At 40.9% G+C, this 23,063-nt stretch overlaps 1 protein-coding gene across 1 annotated transcript; it reads left to right on the top strand.

Moving 5' to 3' along the window:
* Positions 1 to 12,146: 12,146 nt before the first annotated feature.
* LOC119736148 (adipocyte enhancer-binding protein 1-like) lies at positions 12,147 to 14,585 on the top strand. Its single transcript, XM_038210159.1, has 3 exons — positions 12,147 to 12,267; positions 13,169 to 13,383; positions 13,948 to 14,585. Exons 1-3 carry the CDS (start codon positions 12,168 to 12,170, stop codon positions 14,092 to 14,094), a joined length of 462 nt encoding a protein of 153 aa, XP_038066087.1. The 5' UTR covers positions 12,147 to 12,167; the 3' UTR covers positions 14,095 to 14,585.
* Positions 14,586 to 23,063: the final 8,478 nt, after the last annotated feature.

Genomic DNA, 23,063 nt, shown 5'->3' with positions numbered 1-23,063 from the left:
CCTAATTCCTTATTGACATTTTTTTCATACGCAGTCGTACGCACAATACGCACCTCATATGCATCTCTATCGTTTTGTGTAGGTTTTATGTACGCAGATATACGCATGGTACGGCCCAGTACGCAGAATAGTTTTGGGCATGCACAAAACTACGCTGCGTACGCTGTTACGCAGGTCATAAGTTATAAATACGCAGCGCATCGGTCCCGCATCGGTCGAGTGCGTTACGAGTACGCTATGTGTTCGTGACGCACCCCGTCAGCATATGAGCCGCCTGTATTGGACGTATACATAGCGTACTTGCAGCGCAGCTGCAACGCACGCTGAACGGCGAGCGGCTGAAATGCGGCGGGAATACGCTCAAAAGTGCGTCAAGCATGCGGTTGGCATAAGTTGGGTGCGTTCGGAATACGCTCGGCATGCGCACTGCATACTGACCTATTCGCAGCCCGAAAAATAATGTTGTGCACTGCATACGCAACTCATACGCATCTCATACGCAATGGATGCGCTGAATTCGTTACTTGTGCGCTAGATGTGCGTCGCACATAAGTCAAAGTGATCAAAACATTTCGACGTTAATTGAGCGAACGGCTGCGTATTGACAATTTTTGATAAGGAACTCATAAGGAATTAGGATACGCAAAGGTGTGACAGGGGCTTAACGTACATACGAGTTATTAGTCGTACGTATGAGTTATAAGGCATACGTACGAGTTATGATTCCCAAGGCGTTTGTTCGATATATAACTCGAATGTACGAGTTAGTTGAAGGGAGAGAGATTTTTATCACCATGTCCCTAATACAGCATATCGTAGATGGCGAAAAAACTTGCGCACCTGTTAGCGAATGATGCGTACCCTCCATTAAAAGTCGTACCTATGAGATAAGTCGTACGTACAAATTACAATTCATAAGTCGTACGTATGACTAATATGTCGTGCCTACGAGTATATGTCGTGCGACGAGATATAAGTCGTACGCGTTACAATTCATATGTCGTACGTACGACTTATATGTCGTACGCATGATTTCCAAGTTGCATGGTACGACTTGTTAGGCGTATGTACAAGTTAGTCGTACGTACGACATACAAGTCGTACGTATGACACCGTATGACATAATTATAAGTCGTACGTATGAGATATAAGTTGTACGGCTTTCAAGTCGTACGTATGAGTTAGCTGAAGGGAGAGTGAATGGCAACCACCCCCCCCCCCCCCCAAAAGCCAAAAAAAAAAGAGAAACAATTTTATAAAGGAAAAAAAAAAAGAGGCGCGAAGTTATATTGCTGTTAATTTAAGGGGGGGGGGGTGGCAAATATATTGCCGCTGCCTCCTTCGAAAAGAATATGTCGAAAAAGTACAGGGTTATAGGGAGCCTGAGCAAATTTGCTTTGCCCTCTCCCGAAAAAAATCCTGACTACGGCCATGGGAGAGAAAATGTTTGTTTTTTCACTACGTCCCTTATACAGCTTCGTTACATAGCATTGAACTGCGTCAGTTCGGGGCAAGCGCGTTCAGCGCGCTCCCGACAGGAATCATTGTATGGGCGGGTTTTACGAACTGACCGCGTATTGTTTTGTCGCTTCGTACAGACCGAGTTTCAACGCTTTGACTATATTTCGGTCACAAGATATTTTCAAGATTGTTTGTATCTTAGAATCTAGCGCGTTTTCAGGGTCGACATTTCACGTGAAGGTAGATTTTAATAAGTAAGTTAGTATCGTTTCGGTTTTGCGGTAACACCATGTGGTAATAACTACTGCTTAGAAGATATTAGTTCTGAGAAGAACTTGTCCTGCTTATTATCAACTTGCTAAGTAGTTTTTTGTTCTGTTTAGAACAGTCCTGCTGTAAGTTCTAAAAGAACTTGTCTTTAGCAGGACTTACAGAACTTACAGCAGGACTGTTCTAAACAGAACAAAAAAAACTACTTAGCAAGTTGATAATAAGCAGGACAAGTTCTTCTCAGAACTAATATCTTCTAAGCAGTAGTTATTACCACATGGTGTTACCGCAAAACCGAAACGATACCGATACCCCACCATGCAAAGCCTCAAATCTTATATAAGTAAGTTAGTAATATGTAAAAATTAGAAAATCGAAAAATTCATGCAATTTGCCTATATTGCCGGTTCGTATAAATGACGACGACTTTTTCCACCCCGTTCTGCATTTGTATTAGCTCTGCACCAATTGCGCTGTCCGAGGCGTCAGTGTCCAATAAATACTGCGTCTTTATCATTTTTTTTGGAAATGACAAGATGGGGCTGTGGGTAAGCTTATGTCTTAACGCTTTGAATGCAATGTCATGTTCATCGACCAAGCAAACTGTACACTTTTCTTTGTCAGTTGGTACAGTGGTCGAGCAAGTTCAGCAAAGTCTTTTATATGGGCTCAATGGTAGTTCATAAACACGAGGAACTTCTCGACCTCCTTACCTGATACCGGCTCAGGCCAATTCTGTACCGCTGATACGCTTTCGGGGTTAGGTGATATGCCATCTCTATGATTAGCTTCCCAAGGAAAACCACCTCAGTTTGGAGTAGGTGACACTTTTTGGCCTTTAGCTTAAGAATGTGGTTTCTGAACTTTTCGAGCACCTGTACCAAATTTTGGATAGCATTTTCATAGTTCTTTCCCAACATAATGATATCATCCAGGTATGCTAAAACGTCTGTCCATTGCAATACCCAGAGTATAATTAGCTTCATTGCTCTTTGGAAAGTGGCTGGGGCATTGCACAGAACGACTTTTCTTTTACTTGGAAGGGGGGGGGGGGTGATTTTCTCCGCTAACTCCTCGCTTATTTTGGAAACCTGCGCAGCTGTATAAATACTTGCTTGTGTATGGACTTTCCTAACCTGAACTGGTATAACAAGACTAATCGCTTTGGAATGCGAACATTGAATTTCCCTGAGTGTAATAGTGGTGGTCGAGCAATCGGCCACAGCCGGCGTCATTTTGGATTGACAATTATTATCGCGACAAGTGGCAATGGTGGTATGTTCAATGTTTTCTCCAACAGCTGCCGGAGAATCGATCGTGTGTCCTGTCTATTATTATTCTTGAGTTAGCGAAGTGTCCATCTTGGTCGCAATGGTGAATTTGGTGGGGGAGGGCTAGGGCTTCGACTCGGATATGGTTGCGGTGAAGTCGTCCTATTAAGGCGGTTAGGGAAAAAAACCTACCACTGGCTATGTTTGTAGTCGGTGGAGGTACATTCATCCGAAGGGAACTCTAAAAGTAGGACACGAGTTTACGCATATTGTTATTGAACTCGGACCAGTCAATATGTATTTCAACATTGTCTTTGCCCAGCTGCTTGACTTGAATTTGTTGGACCTTAGATTGATTCGGTTCGGCGGGTTCGTCACTAAACGAAACATGTCTTACTTTGGTTTATTTCTGAAAAGCAAACTGTTATGATGGGCCGCGGTTTGTGTGAATTTGATTGCCTGATTTAGTGTCTGGGGGTCTCGGTACAACGCAAGTTCTGCTGCGTTGGTGTTGCTGCAGCCCTTAAAAAAGTTGGCTATGGTTTCAAATACGACGGTGTTAGCCTTAGGAAAAGCGCGTGTTGCTAATTGGCGCACGCGCTGTCCAACCTCTTCAATTGTTTCTTCTTCCCTTTGGCGTATTGCCGCAAGTTCAGCTCGCTGTATGATGGGGTCTTTTATTTTGCCAACTGGTCTTTCACACGCGCGTAGTTGTTCTTTACTTCTGATTCTTGCCATGCATAGCAATCGAGAGCCTTGCCACTGAGTGCACAAACCAGATGGAGTAACTTATTTTGGCCGTCCCATTGACAGCATTTTGCGATGATTTCGAATTTAGCGACGAACACATGAAAATCAGTACTTCCGTCATAGGGAGTAATCTTTGGAATTGCCAGGTTCCGGGGGCGGTTTGTCCCATGCCCAGCAGATGCCGGGGTCCGGTGTGTCCCTAGAGCGATCGCAGGCTGGCTAGCTGAGTCGATAGCATTGCGCATTGTGGCTGTAAACTCAATTGAAATGAGACCTTTCTCATGCTACTTATTTAATTTGGTTTGAAGTGCCGGGCAGTCATGAAAATCATCGAGAAGTACAGCCCCTTTCTTATTTCTTAGTGAAGTGATAATTTCCGCAAATTTGATCCCGATACCCGGTAAAGTCGTCAATTGTTTCACGGACGCCTTATTTATGTTGATGGCCATGTTGGAAAAACGATTTTAATTGCTGTTTTTACAGAGAGTTTGAAATCTGCTATAATACAAATGGTAAATACCGTAACACTCACTTATTAGTTTACTGCAAGCGCCGCCGTCGGGAGTGATATGCAACACAACAGCTTGACCTGACTTACAGTAGTTTTAAGAAAAACGAAGCTGGCTGATTTTAGCATTTCATTGGCTTTTCCAAAAACGCACCTCGCAGCAAGGCTTAAAGCAGATCTCTGGTTTTTTTATACAATATAAATATATAATTCTTACAAACTGATTATTCTTAAAAAGCCTGCGAATGAATTGTTGTTTTTTCTTTTAAGGACAACAACGAGGGATATTAAAGCTAAAATAGAATTTACAAGTCCAACAGACGCCGAGCTTGTAATTTTGAAAAGTACGTCGTGATGTAAGTTTTGGCAAATATACTCGTCGCTAGACCCATAAAATGTGGCCAATTTACTGGACAACCTCCGTAAATAAAAGCCACACTTCCACCACGTACATGTACAAAAACAATCTGGAAATTTCACAAAAAAATAGACATCTGAAAAATGATAACTCGGTTCCACGTCAACTAGGTCCCATGTCAACTCGGTCAAAGGCAACTCGGTCTCAAGTCGAATTGATTCAAGGTCAACTCGGTCTGAAGTCAACTTGGCTTCCCAGGTCAAATTTGAAATTTAAGGCAAAAATGCTCTACCATACGGTGGCCCTGGAACGACATTTTAATATTGACCTTTTTAATGTGAACCTTGTAACCTCTTAATACTGACGCTGTACCTTAGCAATATGCACGTTGCACGTGGCTTAATATCGCATTTTGGAAGTTGTTCCTTCGTAATGTGAATGTTCCAACTTGTTAATATTAAGTTCGATCTTGTCAATGTACACCATTGATCATGCTTGATGTCATCGTTGCACCTTGCTTCTTCGCAATATGAACCATGTACCTTCGCATTGTGAACGTTTGACCTTGCATCTTGTTAATATCATTGTTGGACCGTCCTCCTTCGCAATGTGAATCATGCATTCTAAAAAGTACGAAGTCCTTGCCAAGCCCTATATAGTTAGACAACCAGTAATGATGGAGTTTCAATCTGACGGCTGTTTAATGATACTTAACCTGGGCGCCTACCTTGTAGTGATTTTTATCATGACTCAAGGCTCTCTGTTTTATTTCACTCATCTTTTATAATTCATGTTCAGGGTTGGGCATACATGTAAAAACATGCATCCTGAAGCAAATCTGTCATTGTTTCAAATAACCCGATCTAATCATTTCAACCGTTTACTATACACAAATTTATACCGGTTTGCTTTCTGAATGTAATGATTTCTTTCTTCCTGTACTTCCATCTTTGCCTTTTCCAATAATTTTTGACTCGCCAACAGGGCTCCTTACCAAATAGTATGAAGATCCCCGCTGTTTTGACGAGCATTTGGTTTTCGGGCTACTGCTAAGTCGAACCCTATACATACCCCCCCCCCCTCCCCGGATATCCGCGCCTGACCTCAACATGAAGAATATTCGCAATTAGTGGCTGACGACCAGTCATGTATGCATGAACTCCAAGCAAACAACTTCGTATAGAGTGCCCCGGCAACACGTGATTCGCGCTCAACGCAACGTAACGGTCGTGATGCGGCGCTCTCTCGCGGTGGCGGGTTATCGCTGCAGCGGGTAATCGCGCATTCAACCATAAAAACGTCGAGCCCCTAGACAAGCTCGAGTATGTTGCGGGTGTATGCACTGAATAAACAATTAAATAATTGACCGAAGCCACCTGTGCCCCGCGCGCTTTCGATTTTACAATGATTGACAGAAATGGGACCGTTGGTGAAATCCCCGATATTTCCCCGAAGTAATAAATATCAATGTATGCCCTTACTATTGTTGTCATGCTTTATAAGACGTGAATGTTATTTCGTAACGGTACCACCGCATATAAATGATGTTCCTTTCAATTACATCTTTACATCATACTCTTATACTAATTAAATACGCGGATCTCGACGGAAATCTCTCGTAACTATATGATTAAAAACAAAACAAAAATTTGAATAGGGCTTGAAGGATGTAAAGTATTATGATAAAAGCCTTCTTAACGTAATCACAGAACACTGTTTAGCATTATTGTAATTGACGGAGAGTATCCCGTCGAGAAATTAATTAGTCTCATGAATTAGACACATCTTTTCTAGTGAAACAGCGCTCATTAGCCTGAACATGAATTATAAAAGATATGTGAAATAAATCAGAGAGCCCAGGTTAAGTGACAATAAACAGCCGTCAGATTGAAACTCCATCATAACTAATTGTCTAACTATAGGGCTGGGCAAGGACTTCGTACTTTTTAGAATGCATGATTCACATATCGAAGGAGGACGGTTCAACAATGATATTAACAAGATGCAAGGTCAAACGTTCACAATGCGAAGGTACATGGTTCATATTGCGAAGAAGCAAGGTGCAACGTTGACATCAAGCATGATCAATGGTGTACATTGACAAGATCGAACGTGAACATTAACAAGTTGGAACATTCACATTGAGAAGGAACAACTTCCACAATGCGATATTAAGCTACGTGCAACGTGCATATTGCGAAGGTACAACGTCAATATTAAGAAGTTACAAGGTTCATATTAAAAAGGTCAATATTAAAATGTCGTTCCAGGGCCACCGTACTACCAAGGCAGTAGGCCGAAAATCAAATTGCGCCACTTTAGGGGCAACAAATCAAGAGACCTAAATTTATCCGACCTTTGTTTGCGTACATTAATCTTTTGCGTTGGGACAGAGTTGACTGAAACCGGTCGTTGTTGTTCCTCCATGGTCATGAAGGCAATTTATGGCCATGTCAATGCTAACCAAACTCAAGCATTCTCTCTTTGAAGAATGCATGTGATGGAAAGAATGTTGCAACCTGACGCCACTTCAGCGGTCGTGTACAAAGTCTATGGAGAGTAAAGTATTTCCTAACAATATTGGAAATGTTTCTCAGTCCACTCCCAGATTCATGTCTTGTCATCATTTTTGCAATAACTGAAATGACTGACCTTCATGAATATGATATAGGAAGAAAAGAGCAGCGTCAGATTGCAACATTCTTTTCCATGCGATTATTTGTGATGATTTTGGGGGTAAGTATTGCAAAATGCAAGTAATATGACCCAAGGAGAAAATACTTATGTATAAATAGTATTTAGATGAGAGTCTTGTACATATAAGAGTCGTTGTGCAGTTTCATAGTGCGTGCTTTTGGATTGTTAAATGCGCCTACACAACGACTGTTTCATGTGTGACAATAAAGGCTGGTCGTGTCAAGGCGTGGGAAAAAAGGTTGTGTCGCCTATGAATTAACACAAATTACATATCCTGAGCAAAATAAATACATAATCTGTATACTGAGAGATTTCTGTCTGAATCCGCGAAATCGTACCATAACAAGGGCACGACGAAGGTCCCGACCATGACGGAAATTCCCCATGACTATGTGTACACTACACTGCCTACACGTACGTCGCGACTTGACGATCTCCCGTTTCATTCACTCTCAATCTTGGCTGAAAATTCACGAAAGCAATGTGGCCAAAATCTTTCGTCCATATTAACGTTAACATAGATTACCAATTTGTTGATATATCGACACATTGTACATTCCACCGGAATTCAATTTAAAAAAATGATGTTTTTTTCGTAGTGGAAACGACAGCCCGCATTCGCAAAATCACACCGGGTCACGAGTCACCACGCCACACAAAAAGCACACAGGTCAGAGATTGTGCACGACCGATGGCGATCAATCGACTGTACTATAGCTTCATTGAGGGTGTAGCCTCCGCGCTACAGATCGTCAAAAATAAAAAAAATTTAAAAAAATGTTTCTCAGCAATGAGACGCACCGATGACAAATTAAGATGTAAATTCAACTGGAACGATGACTTTAATGTCAAGAGTGACAAACTTCAATAATTGGGGTGACACCGACAGTTTAAAGGGCAGTTTGGTGGCTAAAATCAATAATACTGTGACTTGGTGGCGAGTGACAAAATAGATGACAAGGTTCGGTGACTTGAAATAAATTGCCGTAAATAACTTGGTGTAATCTGGTGTAACGGTGGTGATACTACATTGACAGTGGCGTTTGGTGATAGTGGTGGTTGGTGATAGTGGTGGTTGGTGGTTCGACTAAATAAATACAAAGAGAAATAAAACTACTAAATAATGTATCCAAATCCTGTGTCTGTGTACACCCTGTCCTACTACATGTACATGTACACAACTATCCATATATCTCTTGCTATGGACACTTGTATAACTTTAACTCCAAAAAACTTGTCCAAACAATGCCATAAACAAGCGACATGAACTACATGAACAGCGCCCTCATCCACTCAAAGGGGCGAAGCGTCCTACCCACATGGAAATATTTGTGACCAAAACTCCTATTTATATGTCCTCTTTGGATAATAAACCTAATCAATAAATGGCTATATCTTATCTTCAAATAAAGACAGATACTCACTTGAGCTGACAAAGTCTTACAAAATTAATGGCAAAATAACGGCAATTTGTCTCTGAATTTCTATCGTTAACTTGTCGAAATATGGCGAGATAAAAAAGGTGATGCGCGCGAAACAGCGCCCTCTGGAGACAAGAAAAGATTAATGCACAACACGCAAGTCGCTGCACTCGCGCAAAGCAAACAAATGCAAACGGATATTCTGGCCGCTACAGAGGGTTTTTCAAGACTTATTTGGCAATCTGTTGCATATTAGTGTTAACAAACCAATCATTTGTTACATCATTCACGGATCCTACACACAAGGATTAACGACTCGCCCAACTCCTGGTTAGACGCGTCAATACAAACAGTTTGTACACGGCAAGTCGCAACATGAACAGCAGTATTCAGCTTTACTAAGTCAGTTATTGATTACGTGAAGTGCGTGTGGAACAGTTTTTTGTCGCAGCAATTGCGTTTATCCCTTGCATGAGGGAATACGCCGTGTGTGTCAGTACAAGTCTACCATCGCCTGATAGGGCGGGCGCGCGCGCGCGGAGTTGTTCCTTTTGTAACAACACAGTGGTGGAGCGTAGCAAAATGATGTTTGCCGTATTTTATGGCGGCCAAAGGACTGATGAGTAAACAAATGTGTTTGGTCCTTGGTACGGGGTCTTAGTTTTACCAACTGCATTGAATGACCGATCAAAATGAAGCTTACAAAATCCTCTTTACAGTGCCAAGTGTGCATTTATTACTTGAAGTAACGGAGCGTCATGAATCCGGGAACTTTCAGTGCAGTGCGCACACTGCGGTAGCCCGCCAGTCACGCTGTCAATTACGTGTAAATCTCCGTAACTCATTCTGCTGTTAGTCAAAATGTGCGTGTTGTCACAAGTAGGAAAACGTACCAGGTACGAATGTATGGTTGTTCATTTTGTAAAACTTTTCCTCCAGAATGTTTAAGTAATATATTGTAACGGTCCGCCTACCCTTCGTCCCTGCCTCCAGCCGGGAGAAGCCGCCGGACGGACGCTGACAGGATTAGGCTTCCCCGATGAGCGGTTACCGGGAAACCAGGGACGTTACTTCGTTTGGAGGAAGAATACCCCCAGGCATTGCAGTGGACCAGAGATATTCGCACTCAATCACTCTTACCCTATTAGGCTCAATAACTCACAGGAGACAATGATTAAAGCTATAGTCCATCATTTGTAATTAGTGCATTTTGTTCGTTTGAAGCAACAAAAGTGTTCAAAAAACAACATACTTGATGAAGTTTCAGCTCAGCTTCAGCTTCATATTCCGAGAAAAACAGCATTCTAGGATCTCAATTTAAAATCAAAAGTTGCTAAATCATGTTCCGAATTGTTTTGAATTGCAGCTTTACGCGATGGTTGCGCACTGATCCAACGAATTATAGCAACCGCGGGCGCCTGTGCGTCGTTCCAATGCTTGTGCGCGCTGCGCCGAATAACAAAACGAACAACTAATTTAAATTTTCCTACGGTGCTTCTTAAGAAGCACTGTTGGAAATGCCTTCTTTCGTTGATTTCTTCAAAATGAGAGCTTGCCAGAAAGAATAATTTCACAGGGAGTTTAGTCCCCTTACTGTCTTTCAACCAGTATGTTTTCAACAATAATAACGCCGGTTACTTTTTTGGATAGCTGCAAATGATGGACTCGGGCTTTAAGTCACAGTCCTCTTGATATAACTTAACAATGGTGTTTTATTGTCTGCGCCTTAACAGGCGCCTCCTATATAGGCGTCTATCGCTAATTCTAACGTGGACACAATGTTGGCTGCTTATTCTAACTCTTCCTGGCCAGTTAACTCACCAACTAGTGATGTAAAGGCAGCCCGTCCGGTTGGTCCCACTTCTGGATTAACTCGCTATCGGATAATCAATCGCAGCGCTGTCAGACCTGCATGCAACTGACTGACGACTCACTCACGAACTAACTCGTGTCAAGCGCTTCTGCTTGTGACTCCACTTGTTACTGACCGAGTGAGTGAGTATCGCGCGCGCGGCTGACGCACACTTTTATACCCGCGGGCAGCGCGTGCATTGACAATAGCAGTGCGGAGACCACCGACGCGGGCACCAGTACCCTAGACTGGCACTATGTCCAATGTTTCGTTACAATATCTTCTAGTTTAAACTCGGTGTGCATTAATCTGAAAGTCTTGGAAACAGCCGTGAGGCCGTCTTTTTCTTTGCTTTGTGTAGAATCGCTATGGAGTAGAGCGCGTCGTGTTCATGCCACTACATGTACACGCGCGTGGTTGTCTATGGAAGATACGACTTAACTGTTTGTAATGTGATAACGGCCTGTACTGGTGGCAAATACCATGAATACTTTTCAACAAAGACCACCGCGCGCGGTGGCTTTCAGATTTGTAAGGCTCTTCGCCCGATCTGGCCTCGAAGTCTGTCAAGCAAGCGCATTATATTTTTGATTATTCATTCGTCTACGTTTTTGGTCTTTATTATTGAATTCTGATAAGTGATAACTACATAACCATGGTAACGCTTAGCACAATATCTTTAGCTTTAAGATGAACAATGAAATGTCGCTTTTGTTTCATCGGTTCGGCATCCTATCTCTCTAAAACTTTTTAATAAAAGCCTAATTAAAAACGAAATTTAGGTAAACGGTGTTCTCCTCGAAATTTGACGTTTATTTCCCGGGTAAATACTTCATCTATGACGACAAAAAATGCACAATACCATCTGTTATATCCTGAAGTATTTATTTTTAAAATAATTTGGAACAATTATATCTTAAATAAGAAGTAGTTTAACTTACAGTTTCATGAATATTTCCGTTTTAGACGTCGTGCAAAACCCTACACAATGGCACATCTGGAACATTCGCGATTACGCGCCAACGGGTATTAATGCCGTTATCACGCGTCTAACCAATTAAGGCAAGTCCACTGAGTGCTTTTTGTACTAGAGCTTAGAACAGTCGTTTATCCTGGTGTCTAGGATCCGTGCATCATTGGCGGGGTATTTAAGTCCACCAATGCAACAAAAGGATCGCTGGGCGTAAATGTTTAATGCATAGCGCCAAGCTGTCACGTGATTTTACCACTAAACTGCAACTTGCCAACAAAGGGCGTACTTTTTATCAGTAAAACGGCCGTGGGATACAAAAAGAAATCTATAAAACGTAAAGAAAACGTATACCGATTTGCACTCATTCCCGGACTGAGGAGTGAAACATTTGTATTATCATCACTTCCAAAACACATTGTCCGATTGAGCTACAAGGCCAATGTACAACGCCTTTCCAAGATCAGGAGAGGGAGGAATCCGCGTCCGGCTGCCCATAAAAAACGGCATTTGGAGCGATTATTAACGATACCTGCCAGACCCTGAATAAACTTACTTAACAAACCCCCAACAGGTGTTTTGGAGTGCTCCGAAGCTCGACCCCTTGGGATGGAAGGTCGTGGTATCCAAGATCAAAACATCACAGCTTCGTCAATGTACGACAACCGGGGTGATATGGGACCCTACGGGGCTCGGCTTAACTTTCAATGTAATTATTCATTTTCTTTTCATTCAACATGAATGTTGGGGTGTTTGTTTGTTGTTTGTTTTGTGTGTTTGTTGGGGTGTTGGGGTGTTTGTTTGTTTGTTTATCTTTTGTTTGTCTTGTATGGTTTTTGTTCTTGTTTTTTGGGTGTGTGCTTTTGTTCCTTGTTTGTAAACTAGTTTGGCTTGGTTTTTTGTGTGCTAAGTTTGTCTTGTTCTGTTTTTCTGTGTAATGTTCTTTTAAAATCTCTCTCTTACTGTTGGTTGGTTTATTGGTTTTATCCTTAACACTTAAATTTAATGCCTTAATTGTATACATTTTTTATGTAATTTTCATTTTTAATGTTCATCTGTGTCACAATTCAGCCTTTTGGCTGCAATGAACAGATTTTAATAAACCAGTAATAATAATAATAATTACATGGGATGAACAATATGACATCTCAAACAACATAGCATTTCGTCAAAGGTGAATCCCCCCCCCCCCAAAAAAGCCAAAGTTTTAAAAATTTACCACGAGGGATGGTGCCTCAAAGTGAAGTCTATTTTGCTTAATTTTAAGCTTGCAACAATTTCACAAGTTTTGCAAGTTCCTCATTCGAACATAGCCAAGTTCCTCTTTTAAACATCACCAGCAAATACTTGTGTGACGTGAACTGCTTGTGAGTGGTTCCAGGCAGGTTTTGGTTAAGCACATAAAATTGGTTTTGAAATACCCTATGATTATTTGACTTTTCTACAAGTGTGGCTGTTACCGGGTGTAGTGCTTGTGGTTGGTTCCCAACTTATTGTTGCTGAGCACATAAAGTTTGCTATTTAGTGTGTTCTACTTATCTGCTTACACTGCAAGAGTTGCTAAGCAACCTTCTATATTCAGAAGGTTTGTTTATTTGCTTTCTCTGCAGTTAGAGGGATAACAGGCTGGTGTAAAGCAAAAGGGGACAACGATCCGTGGATCCAAGTCGAATTCGGTCGCTATATGATCATCACTGGCGTTATAACCCAGGGACGCGCAACTGATCGTTACCAACAATGGGTGAAGAAGTTCACAGTGTCCTACAGTGATGCGGGCCAAGAATGGACTGGCGTCACCGATGGTAGATCAGGAATACAGATGACGGTATAGTCCAATCACATTGTTCAATTTTGCATTTTTACCAATGTAATGACATAAACACTGTATACTAAGTGTTGTTCGGGGGTTTAGATTACATTATCAAGCTTATTTGTCGGCTGGTACACAAACTCACGACCTCATGTTTACGAGTGAAGATGTTGGATGAACATTAAGCTAGCTCAGATCCGAGCTAGCTAGTAGACCCAGGCAATCTTGGTTGTCGGGTGGTAAGACGTTCGCACAAGTAAGCACTTATCCTTCATCACTCTTGTAATTCAAAGTGCTTGAAAAAAGAGAGTATATCTAAGAAGAAAAAGGGCCAAGTTTGGATTTGTTGTCAGATCGATCAATTTCCAGTCAACAAATCTGCTGTCTTGTGTTAGTGTTCTAAATGCCTTTAACCCTGAAATATTTTACTTATTCTATACAGCCCTTGAAGTATATAAGCATGAAATAATGGTGAGGGCTCCCTGTGCCCATTCTGTTTCAATTGCATGGTAAAACTCGTCCTCGTCAACCTTTAATGCTAGTTTGAAACATCCGTTCCATGTTGTGTATTCCTTACAGTTCACTGGAAACTCGGACAAATACACCCCAGTGAACAGTACTTTCCCGGAGCCCGTCCGAGCCAGGTTCCTGCGTATCGAGCCAAAAGCGTGGAATCAAGTTTGCTGTATGCGCTTTGAGGTCGTCGGCTGCGAAAGTCCTGAGTAAATTCCGTCGATGCTATCTTGGAAAATACTAGCTTTTAACGCTCTTTTTTCTTTTCTTTTTTTAATTTGACAAATTGGATTCTGGGGAAAACCTATGTCATATATCTGTGGATGTACTATTTTCAGAATGCTTCAATTTAACATTTGGGTTAATAATTCTTCTCTACATAATATCTCATGTGACCAAGATAAAAACTTACCAAGCAACATTACTATTCAGCAGTCATTCATGAAAATTGACACAAGATAAACTTCGACAAAACAAATGAACATAAAAGCCGAGGCACTTGCGTTTATGTTGTGCAAATCCGACCCGAGCAGAAACCGATCCGACCCAAAACTGACTTCGAGTCCGGTCTGTTCGGTTAAGCTATCTTTGGAAAACCCGAAATAAACCAAAATAAACCGGAAAAAATGAAACAGTTTCAAAATTTACGCGATGGAATAATTTTACCCAGTTACTGTGCCCACTTAGCCTTGGTCAATGCTCTCGTCGTTATTCGTCCCGTACGCGGTCAATCGTCGGCATATATCCTCACGCGCTATGCACATGCATGTAAACATACAGCGCGAACAGCGACCTCATGCGGCCACTATTTTTTTATGCAAATCAGTTGGGGACGATCTCGAGCCTTGGTTCAATCGTCGGCAAAAGCTTATGTTTTTCTTTATTTTGCGCTGGATTTCTAGCGCACGACCTCGTATGCGAATACAGATAAGTGTAGGCGGGGCTAATATGTGGAGTGTCCAATCACACCTTGGTAAATCCGGACGTCATCAAATTATTTGCGGCTATTCGCCTTTTGCAGACGTGACAGGAACCACAGTTTTTGTGCATTGGTGCCGTGTGCAGAGACACACAACGTGTACGTGTATGGATTGTGTACGGTGCCACGTTTCACTATGCAAGTTTCCACGCAACGATCGACCAATAAGAAAACGACATTTAAGGTCCGCTAAGGCTATTAACATAATAAGCACCACCCCCAAAACCTCACATGGACGATTGAACCAAGGCTCTCGATCATCCCCAACTGATTTCCATATAAAAATGGTGGCCGCGTGAGGTCAATGTTCGCGCTGTATTTTTACATGCATGTGAATAGCGCGTGAGGATATACATGTATGCCGTCGATTGACCGCGTACGTACGGGACGAATAACGACGAGAGCATTGACCAAGGCTAGTGCCTACTACGCAACTGCGCGAATGTGCATGTGGTTTGCGGTCTATCACGCAGTCTATAACGTGTAGGCCGCACTACTAGGTCACGGTATGATTCTTTACTGAGATACGACAATTTTTACGCAAGCAGGTACAAAGTCCAAGCACAAAAAGTGGACCCAGTTGCTCGAGCCAGATATTCGGTATTTTTCGGGTCCAGTCGGTTTTGGGTCGGTTCGGGTTGGTCTTTGCTTGAATTTTCGTCAGGTCGGGTCGGATCACATTATTACGGGAGTTCAGATCGGTTTCGGTTCTGATTTGGTTTATACCTATTGCCAGACGTCCACATGTATTAATCTACGTCGGTGCAGACACAATAAATCAGTTGGAAGAAAACTGATGGTTAACAGTAATTACATTTACATTTTTGTCTGAATCATAAAGGTTTTGGGTAAACACAAAATATACAATTTGATTGCATATAGGGCCTATGTATACACAGCGTCATTGTTAGCATGTAGTAAATTAGAAAAGTGGAATATTATGATGTAGTGGAACACGAACTATAAATTCGCCAACTGTACTTTTAAACACCTTGGAGCACGTGAGCCCAGGGGCGGACCCAGGACTTTTTTGCGGGGGGGGGGGGGGCGTTTATCAGCAAATCAATGCTGAAATGTAGACAAGTTTTGTTTCTCCGGAAACTGGGCCTCCTAAAAATCAATATGTGTGGGGGGGGGGGCCTTGTACCATATTTTGAATGGGGACGCTGTTAAAATCCGACAATCATTATGTCGACGATCTATGGAGCAATCCTCTCTCCTGAGGCAATTATCCTGAAAGTGCACCCCTGGTGGTGCGCTTCTGGAACCCTTGAATAGATAAAATTAACGTTCAAAAAATCTAAAATTTGCAATGAATTTTGTTACCCTGATTTCTTAAGAAAAGCACCCTCGAAAACAGGCCTTTGTAAAATTGTTACTAGCATCTCAATTCCAGTAATAGAAAAACCGACTGACGTGAAAAAGAAATATCGTACTGTCACGGTTACGTGTCGGGAATTGCTGCCCTAACGTGGGAAGTCCGCTTAATTATACGTTAAGAATAGATTTCTCTGGCAATTAAAGAGGAAAACAATCAGAAATGAGCACGAATCGAAGCCAATGTTTACTGTCAAGATGTTTCTAACGATTTAATAAAATGTTTATCAAATATTTAAGTGAGTTGATGACAATTGCTGAGAAATATTAACATTGTCTAGAAAAGTTGTCAGGAATAAACAGCGTACACAAATTATCTAGTACGGTAGATGGCGCTAAATCCTGTATACGACGCTAGAAAAGTGGTCAAGGTATATGGCGCTGAACCCTGATTACAAAGAGTGTTCCATTCTTGTAAGCACTGTATCACTATCAGCTCAAAATTCAATTTGTGATAATGAACTACAATAATTCACATCAGCTAAATATGACGGTGAGATAACAACAATGAATAATCACTATTTGCCAATGATTTCAGTAAGTAATGGTCTAGCGATAGTCTAGGTACATCAAATAATTAAAGTGTAATATGGTATAGTCTAGACTAGTATTAATTAAGATATCCTATGGGCTATGGACATGGGCTAATATTGGCATTTTGTTATGGTATGGGTATTTAATGGTATCTAATATGGGCTAGTATTGATTACAACATAGTATGCGATGTGCACTGTGCAAATCTGCTCTCTCCACGTACAGAGTCAACCTGCGTAAACAATACACAGACCGAATACTTAAATAGCCGTCGAGACCATACATGAAACAGCCGTATGCCTCACGTGAAAGCCACGCGGTAAACTCTCCACACAACGTTCCCGAAAATGCAGCACATAAATCTTGTCCAAAATGACAGATTTTGATTTTAGTTTGAGCCCACATTCGGTGCCCATGTTCTATGCACCTGCATTCCTAACATGATTAGCTCGAAATAAGGTATTTCGGTGAATAAACTGTGCAAAATAAGTGAGATCTGCGGAGAAAATGACACTTTAATACGTCTGAGCAAAATCGACTCCAGCAAGACAGAGAACAGTTCCGTGCAGTACGCCGAAGTTTATCGCGTAAGATTAAAGCACTCGGCCCACATTCAGCATAATACAATTTACAGACATTGTTTCATAATTATCATGGCAGGGATATTCAAATATACAATGATTATAAACAAATCGTCACCGTTTTCACGAAGGGGCGAATTTCATGAACATCGTCAGTTTTTCGAAATTTGTTTTTTTTGTGAAACGGAATAAATATATCAATATCTACGGCCTGGTAAGGCGCAAAAAAATAAGAGGCGAATTTGCTAATTGGTCTTTTTTTCGTTTTCACGAACAGCCACTTCTCTTAATTGATTAATCCTGCAAAACTAATCACCTACTTTTCTTGAAGTTAGCTACATTGAGGAAGGTTGGGATCTCTTCTTTCTTCCGATACCTAAATCTTGCATATTTTATGCATCTTTAAGCTTCAAATTGTGAAATGAAAAGGGTTAAACGCGATTATCTTAAATATATTGGGTTCAGACAGTGAAATACTAAATTCGCCTCTTCGTGAAAACGGTGACGAAATGCTAATCATGGCATGCACGGCATGGTCACAGTAATGTGGTTGCAGTGTTGCACACATTGTAAACAGTAAACAATAGACTTGTCTCAAGGCTTAATTTTTTTTCTCGTTTCGAGTCGGATCGCCACAGTACCAAATAGGACCTCTCATTTCCGAAAACATAAAATGCACTTGGACTAGTAGAAATCGGTGTACTCATACAAAGATGACAATTTATGAATTCATTTTGTAGCGGTCTTTGGGTAATAACTTAAAGTTAAATAGAAGACTAAAATCAGTTGATTGTCTTTATTAATTATTTTAACTAGTTGCACCATTTTACCTTCAGTTGAAGTATCATAAACGTAATAAAAATCGTTATATTTGGTTAAAGGATAGAAGTATCAGAAACGTAATAAAAATCGTTATATTTGGTTAACGGATAGAAGTATCAGAAACGTAATAAAAATCGTTATATTTGGTTGAAGGATGTATCTTGATGTAGCGTATCCAATGCTTTATTTTGGCACATCTGGTCGCATCTGGTCGCGTCTAGCACAAAACAAGATACATCTCAATAAACACCCTTTAGTCAAAGAGACTGGAATGAAAATTCACAATATTGCTTGAGAAACGCCCTGCTCTGTTTGAAACGGAATGCCATATGGACTTGAAATCTCATTAAATGGAAACAGCGCCCCAATAACCCACTGGAAAATAATTTGTGGAAAACAGTTTGTATTCATTGTTATTGAAATGAACGGCAGTAAGTCAATGAACACACTGTATCCACAATAATTTGTTTTCAATGAACATTATTGGATTCACTTTTCAAAAAGAAAAACCCTTACCTAGTGAGTCTCCGCTCTCAGCTATATACGGAAATACATGAAGCATTTTAAAGATGTATTCTTAGTGCTAGATCATTTGGAAATATAGATGAGTTTCTTTTACATTGTGATATTCATATAAGTGAAGATGTAAGGGCGGCAGATGTACAATAAGCTCTGGCCGTGTTGCAAGAAGACTTGCAAGAAATCGATCAAAAATAATCCCCGCCAGAGCTTAACAATGTGACACCGAAAAATGCAACGCCAATGGCACATATGGAACACCATACCTAGTATTTCTTTAGAGGAGTTGTAGACGCCTTCAATCGGTAAAACAATAATACCTCAATAAAACACATACACATAATTGGAAATTTGTTACAATCAACACAATTTCTTTTACAGATCAGGAGGAACGCATCTTTAAAATGCAGAATTGAAAACGAAACTTTTGCATTATCAGTGATTTTCTTTCAATGTCACAGTTTAGTCGATTAATGCAGATTTTGATGTCCTACGGAAAAACAATTCACTCACAAAAAATGAACGATCTGCGTCCCCTGGCCCTTACCTGGGCACCTTTTATTATCTCGAAAAAAACATGTAGAGATCATTGCCACAAGTTAATGAGTCCATGGATGACCACCAGTGTGCCTACCGATCTCACAGAGGTGTGGATAATTGACTAGTTTCAATGTCAACCGTAGACTTATCTTATGGATTTTTGATTTTTGTTTGTCAAACAGAGGGCATTCGGTTAAACTGAACTCCACTACTTCACCTCTCTAGTACACAAACACTGGTGTTCCACAGGGGTATGTTCTTTCACCCATCGTGTACACACTGTACACAAATGAGTGTGAATCACACCACCCATCGCATGAGCTGATTACTTTCTTAATGCAAAAGGGTGAAAACTTCATTCTCTCGCTCGAGTGTTAACGCATTAACTCCTTTTTTGAGTGGAATTCGCTCTGATTCGAGCGAAGAAATGATACAAAGTCATCTAAGGGTAATCACTCTTACTCGAGTGAGCCACTTTACCACTCAACATTTTCGATGACCACTCTTTTTCAAAGTGAGCAAAGTTAACAGATTGAACCAGTTATTCTTCGCATCACTCTCCCGGATCCCGCAGCCAGAGAAATTTGACGCAAAAACAGATTTCACTCCTTTTTGAGTGTGAAATATTCCCGCCATGACTACCACTCGACTTTCGGAGCGACTTTTTACTGAAAAAAAACAATCACTGACCCGATGATTTTAAGATTGGGCCAATCATGTGTGTCCAAACGTACTTTGCATACATACCGCGCGTGGTATTAATGTGTACACTGAAAAAAAATATATTTCAACGGCCGCCATTGTTATAGTGCATACCTGTACGTTGCGTTAACGTGCGCGTACGGTATGGCCGGATGTCGCGTTGTCGTTTTGACAGTACAGCTAACCTAAGGCTAAGCCTGATGACAATGGCCAAGTTGCGGTGGACTACTTGCTGCTGAAGACAAAATCCAAGGGACATTTGACGACATGGAACAGGCAGAGAAAATCGAAAGGATAGTTAATGGTAAATTTGAGATCATTCATCGTAATTTCCGCACGTAGGCACTGGGACTTAGTTTCGTTAGGAACTAGCACCGCACAAACATTAGTCAAGGCAATATAAGGTTGTTTTTTTTTGCTTAAGAATGAATTGTTGCTATGTTTGGAAAAGTTTGTCTTCCTAAGCCGGAAATGCATTGGAGACATTTTTTCCCAGCTACCATGTGGCGGCCATCTTTGATTTCAAAATGGCCGCCATTTTTGGCTTATTTGCATAATAAATTTGGACTCTAATTTCGGTGGCAAACCCTATACCATAGTAATCTTAATGATACCAAGTAATCTTAATGACCCATTGCTGATGGTGTATTCCTGATGGATGGCAGCCATCTTGGATTTTTCAAAATAGCCGCCATCTTGGATTTTATTGATAATAACATTGCACCTGAATGTCCTATGAAGTCCATGTTTTTGAATGGACTCAAGTAAATGGACTCAAGTAAAAACTGTGGACGGGGTGCTCACAATTCGTCGCAGAGCTGACAAACCGGCGAATCGACCATTTTGGCGATTTCGAATTTTTGTTATTTTTAGGGTTTATGAAGGTTGCTCTTTCAAGTATTTATGCCAAAATTATTAATTTTTGTCTGGATTTTGAGATTCCGAGCCCCCCTTGTGGCGAATCACTCACAAAAACAAATCCATAATTTGACATAGTGACGAATACGAAATTTCGCTGGTAACCAGCTTATGAAAGGTGTGCGTTCAAAGTACCAACGAATGTTATTCGTCAGTTTGTAGGATTGGCGCGCACGGCGCGCGCGATCCGACAAACCGACGAATAGCATACAAACAGTGTGAAGAACAACCGGATATTGGAGATTAATGTAATTTTACAAACTGACGAATACGTTTACGATCAAATAAAATCATATCGCACAACTTCTCTGATTAAGTAATTGACCTGATGGATACTTAGTTTCCTATTTTATTCAGAATATATACTAAAAGGGTTTTTATAGAAACATTAAGGGTAAAATACGGCGCCCAGAAAAGTGTCCAACTTCAAATGCGAATTACTCCAAACAAAGTTTTCGCTTATTCGTCGGTTTGTCAGCTCTGCGACGAATTATTGATGTCGGCAATCTTGGAAACCTCATAATTGCCGCCATTTTGAACTAATTTGTATATTAAATTAGGACTTGAACATCGTATAAATTCACCATTGGTGGCAAACCCCATCAATTTGATATCAAGGAATCCAATTAACACATTTAGGCATTCCAAATGGATGGCAGCCATATTGGATATTAAAAAATAGCCATCATCTTGGATTTCATTTAAATAACAAGGTGGCACCTGAATGTCGTATGAAGTCCATTTTGGTCGCAAACTGCATGTTTTTGATACCAAGGAATCCAAGTTAATCATTGTTGATGGTGTTTTCCACTTGGCGTATACCCCATCAACAATGATTTTCTCGGGTTCCATGGTATCACAAACATGGGGTTTGCCACCAAAATGAACTTCATAAGACAATCAGGTTCAAAGTTAGATACAAATTAGGCCCAAAATGGCTGTCACATGGTAGATGGGAGAAAAAAATGATACCAATGGATTTCCAGCTTAGGAAGGTAAACTCTATCCAAATATGAGAACGATTCCTTCTTTAGCGAAGAAAAATGCAATGGCCAAAAATACGACATAATATACTATCTAGTACTAATTCTCGTCCTAAGGTGCTTTTCGGGGTACTTTAACCCTAAAGGGGCCGGTGTAGCATGAATTTAGGTTTTATGAAATACGGACTCATTGGTGGTATTGCGCATGCTCATGCATAGATAATTAGGAGAGGGACCGGTCACGTGAGAGGGTTTAACCAATAAAAGGGAAAAAGAGTCCGATTTTCATACGAGTCCGATTTTCATATGACACCGGGTTATTTTGACCATCTCTCAGCCGGGGTGGGGGGCGGATTCCGCCACCCCCCCCCCTAAGATCTCGGCCATCGAGTGACGAACAATTTTGAAACTCGGCACATTCATAGAGCAACTCTTCCTAAACATACCCAAGAAATTTCATGACTATAGGTCAAAGGATTTTGGAATTATGGTTAATTAATTATTCATATGTACGAATGGCAATTTTTCTCTGTGTACACGACGTATATGCAAAAAATTCAGTTTTCACGGCGCGTAGCGCCGGAAAAATTTTCGCTACGCGGCAACCCGTGGTCCGATTTTTATGTTTTTGGTATCAAAAGATGCGCAAAGCTCGAGGCTAAAAAGTCATAACAGCTCGGGTCGCGAAAAAATTTTTTTTAAAGGCTATCACGGAAAATGTTGAGGGGGGGGGGCGGATTCCGCCCCCCCCCCGGCCCCTTTAGGGTTAAACAACATTTTGTCATTTGACATTGGGGCATTTAGTTTCAAATCACTCCTAAACCTTTCAAATTTTAAACCCCATCCTCTTCAAATTGGTTCATATTTAGTTTATGGGGTACAACCGAAATTTTAAGTTTTAGCGCAACCGGACAAACGGTTTTTGCGCTACCGCCTAGGCAATTTAGGTCAGAATGGACATTGCTGCCATTTTTAAAATGACCATACCTCTAAAATCTGTTAGCCAAATTTGTGAATCTTGACTTCTTTTGTAAGGTTATCTAGTGAGAATTCCAAATTTACTATTGTTTTTCATGTCGGGGTTATTTGAAGTTTAATGACATTTTGGCCTTTACTTTGACCTTGAATTTGACCTCTATTGGATCAAACGACATTGAGATAAACTTGGATGAAAATTAAACCCAAACATGTTTTCTATAAAATATCAAAAATTGGATATAATATTTT

The sequence above is a fragment of the Patiria miniata genome, unplaced genomic scaffold (genome assembly GCF_015706575.1).
Source record: "Patiria miniata isolate m_02_andy unplaced genomic scaffold, ASM1570657v1 HiC_scaffold_29, whole genome shotgun sequence".
Taxonomy (NCBI): domain Eukaryota; kingdom Metazoa; phylum Echinodermata; class Asteroidea; order Valvatida; family Asterinidae; genus Patiria; species Patiria miniata.
Note: the sequence above shows the minus strand (reverse complement) of the source record. Positions and strands in the feature narration are given on the sequence as shown.